The following is a 15,760-nucleotide window of genomic DNA, read 5'->3' as shown; positions in this document are numbered from 1 at the left end:
ACGGATTTATTAACACGTGTCTGAAGTCGCTGGTAATCGATAAATTTGGAGAGGACATGTGGAATAAACTCAGGTGATTATCCGTGTTGTCCACAAGATGGCGGAAACGAGCACAGAGTCAGTGACTCAAACGCGCTCGTGCTGTGTACTGAGGAGAAGACACCACATTTATACCTTATTTTTTAAAGGAAACTTTTCACTTTAGTGAAGATTACAGGACTACATTGTAGCTAAACAGTAAAGTTAGCTTATTAAATCAGTATTAGATTTCAAAAATCACACGTGTCACAAGTGTCCGAAAACTGATGTACTTTACACTGTCTGATAGCTCCCTATGGGGCACTGACGTTTTCTCTCAAAATTTAAGGCATTATTTAAATATTCTGACGAATTGTCCTGTTATTGCTGCAATATTATGTCGAATTATGTTGAAAAGCATTTGGATAACTGAAGAGGATTTGTTTGTTGGATAGTATATATAGTACAGTCCTATGTATAGCCCATACACCTGTAGATTCATGCAGTTATCTAATCAACTAATCATGTGGCAGCAGTGCAATGCAAAAAACAAAAAAACAAAAACAAAAAAACAACAACAACATGTAGATACAGGTCAAGAGCTTCAGTTAATGTTCACTTCAACAATCAGGATGCAGAAAAAGTATGATCTCTGTGACTTCAACCGTGGCATGGTTGTTGGTGCCAGATAAGCTGGTTTGAGCAATTCAGAAACTGTTGATCTCCTGGGAATTTCACACACAACAGTCTCTAGAGTTTACACAGAATGGTGCAAAAAACAAAACAATAAACAGTGATTGAGCGACAGTTCTGTGGAAGGACATGCCTTGCTGAAACTGGAACCCAAACTGGACAGTTGAAAATTAGGGGAAAAAGATCACCTAGTCTATTTTCAGTCTCCAACTGTCCAGATTTGGTGCGTCTGTGACCATGATATTCTCAGATCCTTGTTCTTGGCTGACAGGAGTGGACCTGATGTTGTCTTCTGCTGTTGTAGTTCAGCCACCTCATTAACTATAGTAACTCAAATATGAGTTAATATAGACTTCTTGTCAGCTCCGACCAGTCTGGTCATTCTCCTCTGATCTCTCTCATCAACAAGGTGTTTCAGCCTGCAGTCTGCATGATTTTTATTTATTTTTTGATTTGCATTATGCTGCTGCCATGTGATTGGCTGATTAGAAAACTGCATGAATGTGCAAAGTGGACAGTGAGTGTAGAAAACATGCATCCTTTACAGGAATAGCAGCTTGAATGACTATGTTAGCTAACAAACTAAAGCTAGTTACCTGCCTACTTGGTATTCCTATTACCTAGCTAATAGTAGGTTATCCTGTTAAACAGCTTTGAGCTATACACTAAATAAGATTAAAAAGGAAACATCATTTGCAATATTTGCATATAATTCTGAGATAATAAGCCTAAAGTTTGGCATAAGTCAAAATAATAAAAGGTAATACGTTTTTTTAAACATTGAGATAAGTCAGAATTGTGAGATAAGTTAGACCTTTGAGATAATAAATACAAATTTTAAGATAACTCAAATTCTTGAGCTAATAAATGACAATTATGAAAATCTTGAGATAATGTGTCGACACTGTGACATACTTCTACTGCCTACTACTCTATATACTCTCTATATACTCTATATACTTCTCTATATATGATTTTTTTTTTTTCTATCTGGAAGAAATAGGAGACAGGGAAACAGCCTACTGTTATCTATTTGAATAATATAACTGAGAAAATGTAAAAAAAAAAAATTGTTTAGAGGATACAAAAGAGGTTGGAGGGAGTTACAGATATAGAGTGGACATACAAGTTATTGGAGAACATATCATTCAGAAAAAGACATGCAAACTTTTGAACTGATATAATTTTGATTTCATTATTAATAATACTTTAACATAAACTATTTGACACTATTTGTGTTAACGGGATGTTTTGTCTGAGCAAAATATGTTTGATATAAATGTAGCATTTGTGTAAATTACATTTTGTTCATGAATGATTCCTTTACGTTGTTTCATAATTTGATGAATAAATTCTGTTTTTGTAGGGACAAAGCAGGCGTCCAAGACACCTTCATGACATATGAGGTGTACGAAGATGACATCACCATGCGACTTGTTGCAGAGGCATGCAAGCTTCTTGGTAAAATCATTCTTTTCAGTTTTTTAGCCATTAATGTCTAAACCGCTGGCAACAAAAGTGAGTACATCCCTAAGTGAAAATTTCCAAATTGGGCCCAAAGTGTCAATATTTTGTGTGACCACCATTATTTTCCAGCACTGCCTTAACCCTCTTGGGCATGGAGTTCACCAGAGCTTCACAGGTTTCCACTGGAGTCCTCTTCCACTCCTCCAAGACGACATCACGGAGCTGGTGGATGTTAGAGATCTTGTGCTCCTACACCTTCCGTTTTAGGATGCCCCACAGATGCTCAATAGGGTTTACTCTGTTTACTCCATCAGCTTCACCCTCAGCTTCTTTAGCAAGGCAGTGGTCGTCTTGGAGGTGTGTTTGGGGTCGTTATCATGCTGGAATACTGCCCTGCGGCCCAGTCTCCGAAGGGAGGGGTCATGCTCTGCTTCAGTATGTCACAATACATGTTGGCATTCATGGCTCCCTCAATGAACTGTAGCTCCCCAGTGCCGGCAGCACTCATGCAGCCCCAGACCATGACACTCCCACCACCATGCTTGACTGTAGGCAAGACACACTTGTCTTTCTATTCCTCAGCTGGTTGCCGCCACACACACTTGACAACATCTGAACCAAATAAGTTTATCTTGGTCCCATCAGACCACATGACATGGTTCCGGTTCCAGTAATCCATGTCCTTAGTCTGCTTGTCTTCAGCAAACTGTTTGCGGGCTTTCTTGTGCATCATCTTTAGAAGAGGCTTCCTTCTGGGACGACAGCCATGCAGACCAATTTGAGGCAGTGTGCAGCGTATGGTCTGAGCACTGACAGGCTGACCCCCCACCCCTTCAACCTCTGCAGCAATGCTGGCAGCACTCATATGTCTATTTCCCAAACACAACCTCTGGATATGACGCTGAGCACGTGCACTAAACTTCTTTGGTCGACCATGGCAAGGCCTGTTCTGAGTGGAACCAGTCCTGTTAAACCGCTGTATGGTCTTGGCCACCGTGCTTCAGCTCAGTGTCAGGGTCTTGGCAATCTTCTTATAGCCTAGGCCATCTTTATGTAGAGCAACAATTCTTTTTTTCGTGTTTAATTGGCTAATTGGGCCCAATTTGGACATTTTCACTTAGGGGTATACTCACTTTTGTTGCCAGTGGTTTAGACATTAATGGCTGTGTGTTGAGTTATTTTGAGGGACAGCAAATTTACACTGTTACACAAGCTGTACACTCACTACTTTACATTGTAGCAAAGTGTCATTTCTTCAGTGTTGTCACATGAAAAGATGTAATCAAATATTTACAAAAATGTGAGGGGTGTACTCACTTTTGTGAGATGCTGTATGTGGACATATTTTTAGTCATGGATTGAATAACCTTTAGTCAGTGAAGGTGTATTTAGTCAACATTTAAACAATCGTCACTTAATAAATGTGTAGTAATAAACTTTATTACTATTATTACTTATGGTAGGAGTTAAGTGGTGCATGGTGATTTAGTGCTTAACACGTTTTCCTCACACCTCCAGGGTTTGGGGTTCGAATCCTACCTCTACCCTGTGTGTATGGAGCTTGCATTTTCTCTCCGTGCTTCTGGGTTCCCTTTGGGTACTCCGGTTTCCATCCCAAATCCAAAGATATGCATTCTAGGCTGATTGGCTTTTCCAAATTTTGTGTATTGTGTGAGTGATTGTGCCCTGTGATGGGTTTGTTCATGTTAACTAATTCATTCAATAATGTTCAGTTCTAGAGTTCTTTCTTTACAGTGGAATATATGAGATCTGTTGGACTGAAACTTTTCTGTTTGTTGTTTTGAAGATGTGGAAGCGAGTGCCGTGCTGAGGCAATTTGGAGAGTACTTCTTTGAGTTCTGTAAAAGATCAGGATATGATCACATGCTGCGCACACTGGGAGGAAACCTCTTTGAGTTTATCGAAAATCTGGATGCACTGCACGGCTACCTCTCGCACTCATATAAGGTAGGCGAGCACCAAGCCCTGTGTGTCTGGAGGAGAATTTTAATGCCCTGTTGAGTATTGCATTTGGAAGGAAGAATGGAATAATGTAGTCCATTGGTAATTTTGTGAATAATCACGTAATCAAATGGCATATCTGCAATCAACAAAATACAGTTGTCCAGCATACAGTGTCGTATTTAAATGCTTTTAGTGGAAAAGAGATGCACATTTTTCTACTTTTTCCTCAGCCTTTGCTTGGGAAGCAAGGTCACCCTCATGCCTTTTTGATGTACGGACATTATCCACTTCATAATCCCTCTTTCCCTCAGCCAAACTTTGTAATATATCTTACAATAGAAATGATTCTGTACATTGTAGACACTGTGTGCACTTACGATTTTTTTGCCCTTTTGATTTATTAGATTTCATTCCAATTATTTGCTATAAAACATAATCTTGCTCAATTTGGCATAAGGTGGCAGTCCTGTCATTAACTGTTCTGTCTGCTGCTTCACCCCCAAGCATGGGGAAGCGTCATTCCTACCCTAATGGGCCTCTACGAGTGCTTGTTGCAATTCCCATTTTTGACCACTAGGTGCAATTATAACTTTATGTAGCTAAATTGGGCAGTGAGCATGCTGCTCAACTTCTAGTAACCAATTCAATGGAACAATGGATTATACATTTACATTTACATTTATTCACTTAGCAGACGCTTTTATCCAAAGTGACTTACAAATGAGAAAAATACAAGCAAAGCGATATATCAAGCAGAGAACAATACAAGTACTGCTACCATACAAGATCCATTAATTGAGTTCCAGGAGAAGTAAAGTGCACAGAGTAGAGGTGTAAGTGCAAATTATTTTTATTATTATTATTATTTATTTATTTATTTTTTTATGAGTTGGTTAGGTGTTCACGGAAGAGGTGGGTTTTTAGCTGTTTTTTGAAGATGGTGAGAGATTCTGCGGTCCAGATTGAGATTGGAAGTTCATTCCACTACTTCCACTACTGAGGAACAGTTAGCGTGAAGGTTCTGGAAAGGGACCTTACGCTACGTTGAGTGGGAACTACTAAACGCCGGTCGCTAATAGATCGCAGATTGCGAGAGGGAACGTAGGCCTTCAGGAGAGAGTTGAGGTAGGAGGGTGCTGTTCCAGACAAGGCCTTGTAGGTGAGCATCAAGGCCTCGAATTTGATGCAGGCGGCTACAGGAAGCCAGTGGAGGGAGATGAAGAGGGGTGTGACATGGGTTCTCTTGGGCTGGTTGAAGACGAGGCGCGCTGCAGCATTCTGAATCATCTGAAGGGGTTTGATGGAGCTGGCTGGGAGGCCCGAAAGCAGTGAGTTGCAGTAGTCCAGTTTAGAGATAACAAGAGCCTGGACTAGTATCTGTGTAGCCTGTTCAGTGAGGTAGGGTTGGATTTTCTTGATGTTGTACAGGATGAACCTACAGGACCTTGCAGCTGAGCTGTACAGTGAGGTTGTGGTTGATTGAGGGACAGGCTGGGATGACGAGAACCTCAGATTTTGCCAGGTTAAGCTTAAGATGGTGTTTCCTCATCCAGACCGAGATGTCCGACAGGCAAGCAGAGATGCGTGCGGAGACGGATGGATCATCAGGCTGGAAGGACAAATAGAGCTGGGTGTCATTAGCATAGCGATGATATGAGAAGCCATGAGACTCAATTACCTGCCCTAGAGATGTAGTATAGATAGAAAAGAGGAGTGGACCCAGAACTGACCCCTGTGGAACGCCAGTTGTGAGTTGCTGAGTGTAAGGGAATTTGCCCGGGGAAGGGCGGAGCACAGACCCACAAGAGACAGGTTTTAGTCAATATGGGGGTTTTATTTGTCTGTGTGGGAGCTGTCTGTTGTGAGGAGGCGAGTGTGTGTGAGTGTGAGGGGTTTTGTGGGGGTGTGGCTGGCGTTGTGACGTTCTCGAGGGCGTGTCGGGGTTCCCAAGAGGTGTGTGTGGGTTTCCCGTGCCGTCATCCACCGTCAAATGCAATCTCACCATCCGGCGGTCTCGTCCGCACTCGAACCTTCAGGGAGAGAAGGAGAGAGAGAGAGAGAGAGAAAGAGATTAGCGAGAGAATACCGTCGTGCTAAAGGTCGGAATGCCTCTATGCTGCTGAAGAGCGCGCACGTAGTCTGTCTCTTAGCCGTTCTCCCGGCAGGGCCGGAAGAGCGTCCTTTTATACTCTTCCGCTGTCGCCTGAGTGGTGGAATCTTCCCGACGGACTCCCCAGTCGCCGGCCGGTGTAGCGTCGACGGTACCGCCCCAACCGTGACGGTCTTTCCGGCAGATGGTGTGTTTGGCACGAGGCTGTCTGCTTTGTACCTGCGCGGCAGTCGGGGAAGGAGCGATTTTCTTATCATGCGCGCCGGCTGTCGGTCCGTCGCGACACTGAGTTTCAGAAATACCTCCCCTCCATGATAACTTGAAGGATCTGTCCGAGAGATAGGATTCCACCCAGCACAGAACCGTTCCAGTGATGTCCAGGCTGGAGAGAGTTGACAGGACGATCTGATGGTTCACAGTGTCGAAAGCAGCAGACAGGTCAAGTAGGATGAGGACAGATGATCTAGAGGTTGCTCTTGCTAGTTGTAAGGCTTTAGTGATGGAAAGCAGAGCAGTCTCCGTGGAGTGGTTGCTCTTGGAGCCAGACTGCTTGGTGTCCAGGAGGTTGTTCTGTGTGAGAAAATTGGAGAGTTGATTAAAAGCAGCTATTTCAAGAGTTTTGGAAAGAAAAGGAAAGAGGGAAACCGGTCTGTAGTTGTCAACTACAGCAGGGTTAAGTGATGGTTTTTTAAGCAGTGGGGTAACCTGGGCCTGCTTAAATGAGGTAGGGTATGTGCCAGTAGAGAGGGATGTGTTAAAGATGTGTGTGAGTGCAGGTAATAGTGTGAGAGAGATGGACTGAAGAAGGTGAGCGGGGATAGGGTCCAGAGGACAGGTTGTGGGACGGCTAGAGAGGAGGAGTTTAGAGACATCAGTCTCTGAGATGGGAGAGAAGGATTTCAGTTGGGAGTTACATGGAGGAGGAGCCGGTCTATGGATGTCTGGGATTGAGAACTGTTTCCTGATTGATGTAACCTTGTTGGAAAAGAAAGTGGCAAAGTCATCTGCATTGAGAGAGGTAGGGGAAGGGGGATGAGGGGGACAGAGAAGAGAGATGACAGATATCTGTCAAATACTGTAGCAACATTAAAAAATATATATACTGGGCACTCAAAAGAGGTCATTAGTATTTCACCAGAATTTAAAATGTCTAGAGTTGTGAATGAGGATGTTATGAAGATTAAAATTTGTTGAATGGCTGACATACCAAATCATATGATGTGGCTCTGCTTCACCTGAACCCATGGACGAGCCGTCACTGTATGTTGATACATGCAAAAACATCCTTTTGCAGGAGATGAATGCACCATCATTTCGAGTAGAAAAGAACTGCGATGGCACCATGCTCTTGCACTATTACTCGGACCGCAGTGGGCTCTGCCACATTGTCCCAGGTGAGACAAAGGTGTTTAATTTGTTCCTTCAAACAACCAATAACTGATATGGCACTGATGCCATTTAACACTTGTAAATCGTACACTTGTAAATAGTTTTTCAGCACTGAAACTAAAAAAATTATTCAAAAATGTGCCCGTCCATCTCAGGCACCATGGTTTTGTATTTCCATCCTATATTTAACAGTATCATGTTGAATCATTGTTGTAAAGGCAAGCATGGGCACAAGGCAAATGAGTTATCCCATTGTCTTCCACTGTGATTTTAGGCATCATTGGTGCCGTAGCAAAGGACTTCTTTAACAGCCAAATAGACATGAAGATTGTGAATCAGATGGAGGAGGTGGAAAGAACAGGAAAGAAAGAGCATGTTGTATTTCTTATAAGCAGCAAGCCTGCGTTTTCCGAAAAATTATGCAGCAAAAATGCATCACCATCACAACGTAGTCATGCCTCAGGGTGCAGAATCAACACAGTGCATATGAACAAGCAGGTAAAGCGTACCCTTGTTGTTTTTTTGTGTTGTTTTTTTTTAAGTAGTTTTTGTAGCTGGGACCAATATTTTTTTCCCCCATGCATAATTTCAGTACTTACCATCATTTTTGGGGGGATAATTAATATTGATATTGTTGTCCATCACAGTAAACCTGAAAGCCACTAAATAATTTATAAAACTTTTTTTTTTACTGATCTCTTTCAAGGAGGTTGAGCGATCAAGAGAGAGCACGAAACTCACATACGGTACACGTAGGAACCACTGGGAGACAATCAGAAGCTTAGTGCAGCTGGGAAAAGGTAAAAGGCAGATAAATATAATATTTACTTTTTTCCACTTCATCTATATAGTTCTCTGTATAAATAAAAAATGAATATGTTGACTTGTAATCTGTACTGTCATGGAAAATCAGAAAATTCATGGAAGATTATGGGATTCCATTATTAAAATGTAGCGATTCCCAAAAGAATTTCCAGTGGCTATTGAACTCAAAGGCCAGTGTGATTTGGCAGTACTGGATTTTAATGGGTGTTTTCTCAAAATCCATTAGAATTTTTTTTATGGGTAAGTCATTGTACTGTTGTGTGCAGAACATTCACTGTGATTATTGACTTTATTATAGAATTTCAGCTCTTAATTGGTGATCGTGGGACTTTCATGGAAATCCTACAGCATCCACTGGGTTGTATAGGAATTTTTATGGGGGTAACAAATGTACTTCATGAACGTCCCAAAGACATTTTTGGCTTTAGGTGCCCTCCATGACACACTAATTGTAAATACAATCAAGTTTTTGGGGTCCTGCATACATACCCTATGATTTCCCCATGAATACACCTCATCTCATGGGGGAGCCATGAGGACCTCTTGTTTACCTGGAGATCCCATGTTGACCGAGGAACGCCCAGTGATAACCTATGGATTCCATTTTATCATTAAATGTGCACATGATTATTGCCTGTGTAGTTGAAATGTAAGAATAATGCAAAATCAAACATTTCTGCTCTGTTAAATGTTCTTTTCTTCTTTTTGATTGTTGTAAACTTAGGCAGACTTTTAAGGGGATTTGAGCCAATTTATCCAGATGAATTGTGCATAGACCTGAAGACATTCTGCAATGCCTTCCCGTTTCATATTGTGTTTGATGAACAAGTGAGCCACCATGATTATATTGTAATATATACATGTTAAGCATTTAGGTTAAGTATATGATGCAATCCATTTCTGTTTAAGAAAAACTATCCAGAACAGTACTGTACTGCCTAAATACTTAATTCTTCCACCCATCTAGTTGAGGGTAAGGCAGGCAGGGGTGACAGTCCAAAAGATCGTCCCTGGATTGCAGACCAGAGGGATCCGACTGGATCAGTATTTTACCATTCTGCATCCCGAGGTCACCTTTACCATCGCCAGCATTCGCAAGTTCATCAACAGCCATTTTGTCCTGCAGACTCGGCGAGACATGATGCCTGAGTACTGGAAGGAGATGCCCATGCTTGAGCTCAGAGGTGGGAACTGAGGGATGAACACACTCTGTATTTTACTCATACAGGGTCTGTACTTGCCATAAATATTTAATGACACTCTGTGTAGTCTAGAGGGAAAATGTAGCCCTAGAAAATTTTAACATGGTGTGTATGTGTCTGGTGAAAGCTTCTATTTCCTGGGCATGACCTGAATTCTCTTTCTTTTAGATGCCCCAAACCGACAATTAAATCCTCAGCTCTGTTTGCTTAAAAATGCTTGCTTGATTTCGGTCTAAAAAATGTGATTTCTGTCTAGAGCTGATTTTCTTCTCTGTCACTGTCATGAATTCCCATGTGGTTACCCAGTGAAATGAGCGCTGCTTTCATTTCATGTGTTTTGTTATCGGTTCTCCATGTGCTATTGTTTGAAACGCCATGTGCCTTTGTTGTTTTAATCTTTTCTCCACCCCTGTTCAATCACTGGCTTGTTACCTGATTGTTTTCACCTGTTCAGTGGTGTACCCTGTTGTTCTTTGTAATGTCACAAAGTCTTTAGTAGCTTTATGTCTGAGCCTTGGTTTATTTTACTCCACGTTCGTTCCAGTTCTTGATTTTTGCCTGCGTTTTGGACTCTGATTATGGATCATCCCTATTTAACTCGGTCTCCCTGTATTTGGACCCTTGCTATGGAGATTGGTTATGATTCCTGCCCAAAAATGTTTACACATTTATGTTTTACCTCTCATCGCACATTACAGTCACTATTCCTACTATGTTCTAAAGCTGGTGTATATCCGTGGTGCATTTGCCTGCTTAGTTTAGCTTGAAATCCCAGAGAAATTGAGAGAATGTGAAAGTAAAATCATATTAATTTCCATTTTTAGTCTGGGCAAAGTTCTAGATTGGAATTAGTATAATGCAAACGTTTAAACTAAGTCAGCCTCCATTAACTGTAACCTCTTATCTCTCCATTTCTCTTTTCCTAGGTCAGATGTTGTGGATGGCCCCTCTGCACTGCATGTTGTACCAGGCGTCCCCCTTACTGCGCAACTTGCAGGAGCTGGAGGAGAGACGCATGTACCTGTCTGATATCGCTCCACATGATGCCACACGGCACCTCATTTTGCTTAATCAGCAGCGCCTGGCTGAGATGGAGCTCTCCAGCCAACTGGAACGCAAGAAGGAACAGCTTCGCCAGCTTTCTCAGCATCTCGAGCAGGAGAAACAGAAGACTGAGAACCTGCTGTATGCCATGCTTCCCAAGCACGTAGCCAATCAGCTGAAGGAAGGCAAACGAGTGGAGGCAGGTGAATGAAAAAAAGGTTAGAGATGAGGGATGGGAAATATGAAGGAAAAGTGGAGTTTTTTTTTTCTTTTTTCAGAACACACAATCACCGATGAGTGGGGAAAAAAACAATGGTCTTAGAGCAGAGCCTTGTGCCACACCAAACATTACTTTATATAGTAATGTTGATATAGAGTCTGTTTTTTCTTGTTGCATCATAATCCTTCAGGCACTATTATTCTTAGAAGAACAATATATGTAAACTTTGCAGAGTAAAAATGGTCAGAATGGAGGAATTGTTCAATTCTAGGTCTATCTCAATACCTGTAGCTATTCTAGATCACAGTGGGCATCTTAATTGTTTTTAGTTCTAGTTTCTGCATTTTATTTCTGTTCTTCAGGTGAGTTTAAGGAGTGCACCATCCTCTTCAGTGATGTGGTAACCTTCACCAACATTTGCTCACAGTGTGAGCCTCTACAGATCGTCAACATGCTCAACTCCATGTACCTGAAATTCGACCGTCTCACCACTGTTCACAATGTTTACAAGGTAAACCTTGGCTACACTCGTATTTTCTAAATATAAAGTAATTATATAATTATTTTCTTAAAGCACTTTTACCTCTTAGAATTTACCACTCAAGACTGCCCAGAGGTTGTTATTATGTTACAGTGGCATATTATTGATATGCCACTAAATATACAGAATGTGAGAGGTTTTACACCAATATATTGCCCAAAAAGTATATAAAAAAAGAAACTGGAGTCAAGCATTTGTGAAACTAGTGTACATTTTTGTGTTGATGTCATTTCCACTGAAACAGGAAGTCAGGTTGGGACATATTGAGTGGCTCCTCGCCCTTTTAAAATACCAATAGTGTTTAGCTTACTCATAGCCCGAGCTAAGCTGTACTTGACAGTTAGAACCATGGATTTTTTTAAATGTTGGGGGGCGGGACACTTCAGATTCTAGAGAGCATTTGATTGGACAGAAGAAGTGCTGAGAAGTGCTGAATGATCTCATCAAAATTGTTGATCCGTATTGGTGGTAGAGAGAGACAGAAATTTTGAATGCATATATCAGTCCCTCCAGGATTTTGCAATTTTGCGATCGCAGAAATTAATGCAAAATCAAGGAAATGGTGCAATATTTGCAGGAGCTTGCAATTCAAAATTTCAATTTCAATTTTAATTTCAAAATTACCACAGATTTCCTGCAGATTTGGGCCAAAACACATCATATGACGTCATCACAACGTGCATTCAACCAAAACCCTCTTCCATTCACGTGCATTGAACATGAGCGTAGCTAAAAGTTCTTATTTACCAAAAAACATGTGAAAGACCGTACAAAACAATTTCATGCAGTTGCAATTTTACCAATTCAAGTAGTTTTCTGCAAAAAAGCACCAAAAAAACCTCAGCAAATTGCATCACAAATTTTGAAAAAAGCTGCAGCAAAATCGAGCATTTTTGGCCGCAACAATAACAGAAAACCTCCGTGAAATCCTGTACAGACTGATATATCTTCCAAATGCAAATTTTGTCATTGTTTTGGAGCATACTAGCTCATAGATAACCTTAAGTCTAACATATTTATACTAAAAACCACAAAACTTCCATTTTGATTTCATGGTGACTTTAATGTAACAAATGGACTCTTATATAGACTCAGTAATTTAACTCTTGATGTTGTTCTTATAGGTTGAAACAATAGGTGATGCCTACATGGTGGTGGGTGGTGTCCCAATCCCAGTATCCAGTCATGCTGAGCGAGTGGCTAACTTTGCCCTTGGTATGATCATTGCTGCCAAAGAGGTCACCAACCCTATCACAGGAGGCCCTATTCAGGTGAGAGTACAAGCAGTAACTATTTCTTTCCTAAACTACTATCTTACTTCACAGACACCTCATTTAATGATTTTGAAACTAGCGAAATTAAGAATAATTTTATTATGTGTGTTTTGTAATTTTAGAGTTAATTATGTGCTGCAAAGGTTGTGTTTTTTTTGGCATTGATTATTGATTAGACTCAAGATCTTCTATCTGACATTGGCTACGGTCGTACTGAAATGTGCGAAGAGTATTGGGTTCTAAGAACTTGAGTTCTTGGATCTGCCTTGTCTCTTTGCGACGCCAGATTCGGGTGGGCTTACACAGTGGTCCGGTGCTAGCGGGTGTTGTTGGAGAGAAGATGCCACGTTATTGCTTATTTGGAGACACTGTAAATACGGCTTCTCGCATGGAGAGTCACGGCCTGCCCAACAAAATCCACCTCAGCCCCAGCGTATATCAGTGAGTTTCTGGTTTTAAAGAGGCATGCTTTTTTTTTTTTTTTTTTTTACCTAGATAATGCTAGCAACAACAACAACAATAGCTAGAAGTCTTTATTTATATAAAGCTTTTCAGTTGTAATAAGTTGCAATGCTTCTTGATAACTGGCCATATCACTTTCATCCATTGTTAGCCAAGTTATAATGGTTGAGAGTGAGCCATTAATTACCAAATATAGTCCTTAACACTTAACACAATTTATTGCAATCATTCTTCATTCTTTGGAACGTCTGACTTGTTTCCAGTGCTCTTCGGAACAAGGAATTCCAGATAGAGGAACGTGGAGAGATTGAGGTGAAGGGGAAAGGCAGGATGCAAACTTATTTTCTTCTAAAAAACCTCAAAGCTACACAGAACGATATTGTAGGCTGCCAGATGAGGGAAGCTGGTTCAGGACAAGAGTCCGTTGAGTCCAACGAAGACTGCAGCACTGAGCCTTCTTCTTTTAGACCATCACTAGGTACTCCGGGCTTCTATTCCTTTGATTAATCAGTTTTTGAAAAAATAATTCACTTTATTTCATGAATATCATCAAAGGCAGCTAGCTAACTGATTAAAATCAAAGGTGCCAACATTTGTAGTCTACCTGTAGCATTTATGGTAATACAGGAGACACCTGAAAAGTACACATTACAGCTTTTTGTTTTTTTGCTAAAGCAATTTAATGAAGCAGAAATGATGTGAAGAAATTAATTGGTTAGCAGTCGCTTACAATTCATGCTGACTTTAACCTGTGAATTCAAGAGCCTTGGCATTATGATACAATAGCCACAAAGTGGGTTTGACCATGCTTTATTTGTTCAGTAAAAAAAATGGAGATTTTTAACTAACATTCACGCTTTTTCTTACAGTGGCTTAATGCACAGCTGAAAGAAATTGCTGTCTTGTCTACCACCATACTAACATTCTTTGTAGTAAATTGCTAGGATGTTCTTATTAGCAAGAATTGGTTATCCCTTCCGTATTTTGTTTTAATTTGAGATAATTTACTAATTGTTCTTTAATATGTGTTATATAAATTCTCTGTAAGTAAATCTTTAGTCTCCAAAAAAAAAAAAAAAGAAGTATTTCTTCTTAATCTGGTATTAGCAAAAAGTTAGCTTATTAAAATTCCTTACTGACACAAGCCTAGTGAAGCCCACTTTGTTTTTACTTGTCTCCCATCAGCTATTAATCCTTCATCACAGGTAAATTAAGCTAGATTTGATTTTCTCTCTACTTTTTCAAAAAGCTTTTCAGAACAAGGAAAGACGCCACACTGTGGCAATGAGATACAGTGACAACAAGCCTCCATCTCTGTTTCCTGAAGCCCTGGCCAGCACTAAATGTCTAACAGGTAATATAATTTACTTCCCTATATTACAACATTCTTTTTATTAGTGGCATGCATTTACGATGTTCATACTTTTTTCTGAAGTGAATTTTTGCAAAACATTGGTATGAAAATATACTGTAGCTTATAACATCTCAGTGATAAAGACTCAGTGGTCCAGAAATGATATTTAAGGAATGAAAACTGTAGGACGTGCTGTGATGGGAAAGTAATCATCGGTGAGGTGGTGTAATGCGACTTGAAGCAGTTACTACCCTAAAGCTGTTTATTTTTCAATTACAACACGTCCTGATATGTTTTATTCCTCTTATACCACACAATTTCTCAGCAGTTACATTTGATTTATTACTTAAAGAATGGCATGGCATTAAAAAAAAAAAATCTGTTTTAAGTTACATTTAATGTTGTAAAGTGAAACAAGTTAGTACCTGTTATCACTTGTGTTATAGCAGCTGTAAACATTTCCCTCACTAGCTGCTTTTTTTTCTTTCTGTTGACAAAAAACACAGCTTGTCATGTTAAAAGCGAGTCTGTCCTGAACACTCATTACAAGTAGACGTTACAAAGTGCTAACAATGAAGATTTCTTGCATAAATATTAAATAAAGTTACCGAATGCTTATCAGCAACTGCTATATATAATGAACACACTGTATGTTCAATAACAGCATGTTTTTAATCTGTTTATTATTAGGCTTAGATTATGTGGAAAGAAATAATGTAAACTTCTTAATGTGTACTTGTGCATTTGAATTCACAAACAGGTAACTCAAATTACGGAAGTCTTCACAATGGAAGCAGGTCTGAAGACGAGCCGTTCGAGGTAAACGAGGGCGCCGTACGCCGAGGTCCCGATGGAGCTGAACCTCCTCCACCTGCTCCAAACAAAAGGCATGTTTGTAGCAGGTTCTGCGTGGTGACCTAAAATGCACAGTGAGCCCAGGTAGATACGGTAATAGCTTTGGTCTGGTCTGAAAGATGCTTCTGTGTGTAGTGGTGTGTACGCCATATATGAAGTCTTGGTGGATATATCGTTATATGTATATTTATTTATTTATTTGTTTGTTTATTTATTTATTCCATGGTCTGTCTGAATACCCAATTCTGACTGGCTGGAAGATGTAGTCATGTAGTAAATGAGCTGTTTAAAAATTCTAAAATTAGAGGCATTTTATAGCATGTATAGAGGATTTTATATTA

The 15,760-nt window shown here is 40.3% G+C and overlaps 1 protein-coding gene across 1 annotated transcript; it reads left to right on the top strand.

The window, feature by feature from the left end:
* The first annotated feature begins 97 nt into the window (after positions 1–97).
* Positions 98–15,485, top strand: LOC108280635 (guanylate cyclase soluble subunit beta-2-like). The gene is made up of 15 exons (XM_053673809.1): positions 98–117; positions 2,078–2,172; positions 3,986–4,146; positions 7,548–7,647; positions 7,917–8,140; positions 8,349–8,442; positions 9,192–9,295; positions 9,435–9,651; positions 10,596–10,916; positions 11,296–11,444; positions 12,599–12,745; positions 13,035–13,189; positions 13,474–13,688; positions 14,460–14,564; positions 15,325–15,485. The coding sequence occupies exons 1-15, from the start codon at positions 98–100 to the stop codon at positions 15,483–15,485; spliced, it is 2,268 nt and encodes a 755-aa protein (XP_053529784.1).
* The last annotated feature ends 275 nt before the right edge of the window (positions 15,486–15,760 follow it).

This window comes from Ictalurus punctatus, chromosome 20 (assembly GCF_001660625.3).
Source record: "Ictalurus punctatus breed USDA103 chromosome 20, Coco_2.0, whole genome shotgun sequence".
Taxonomy (NCBI): Eukaryota; Metazoa; Chordata; class Actinopteri; order Siluriformes; family Ictaluridae; genus Ictalurus; species Ictalurus punctatus.
The sequence above is the reverse complement of the archived record's forward strand: the minus strand, read 5'-3'. Positions and strand labels throughout refer to the sequence as shown.

What these genes read in the sequence shown, in the direction of transcription:
- LOC108280635 (XM_053673809.1), top strand. Translation starts at nt 98, where the DNA reads ATGGCGGAAACGAGCACAGA. An exon ending in GCCCATGCTTGAGCTCAGAG is followed by an intron (nt 9,652 to 10,595) that starts GTGGGAACTGAG and finishes CTCTTTTCCTAG; the next exon opens with GTCAGATGTTGTGGATGGCC. An exon ending in CTGTTCACAATGTTTACAAG is followed by an intron (nt 11,445 to 12,598) that starts GTAAACCTTGGC and finishes TTGTTCTTATAG; the next exon opens with GTTGAAACAATAGGTGATGC.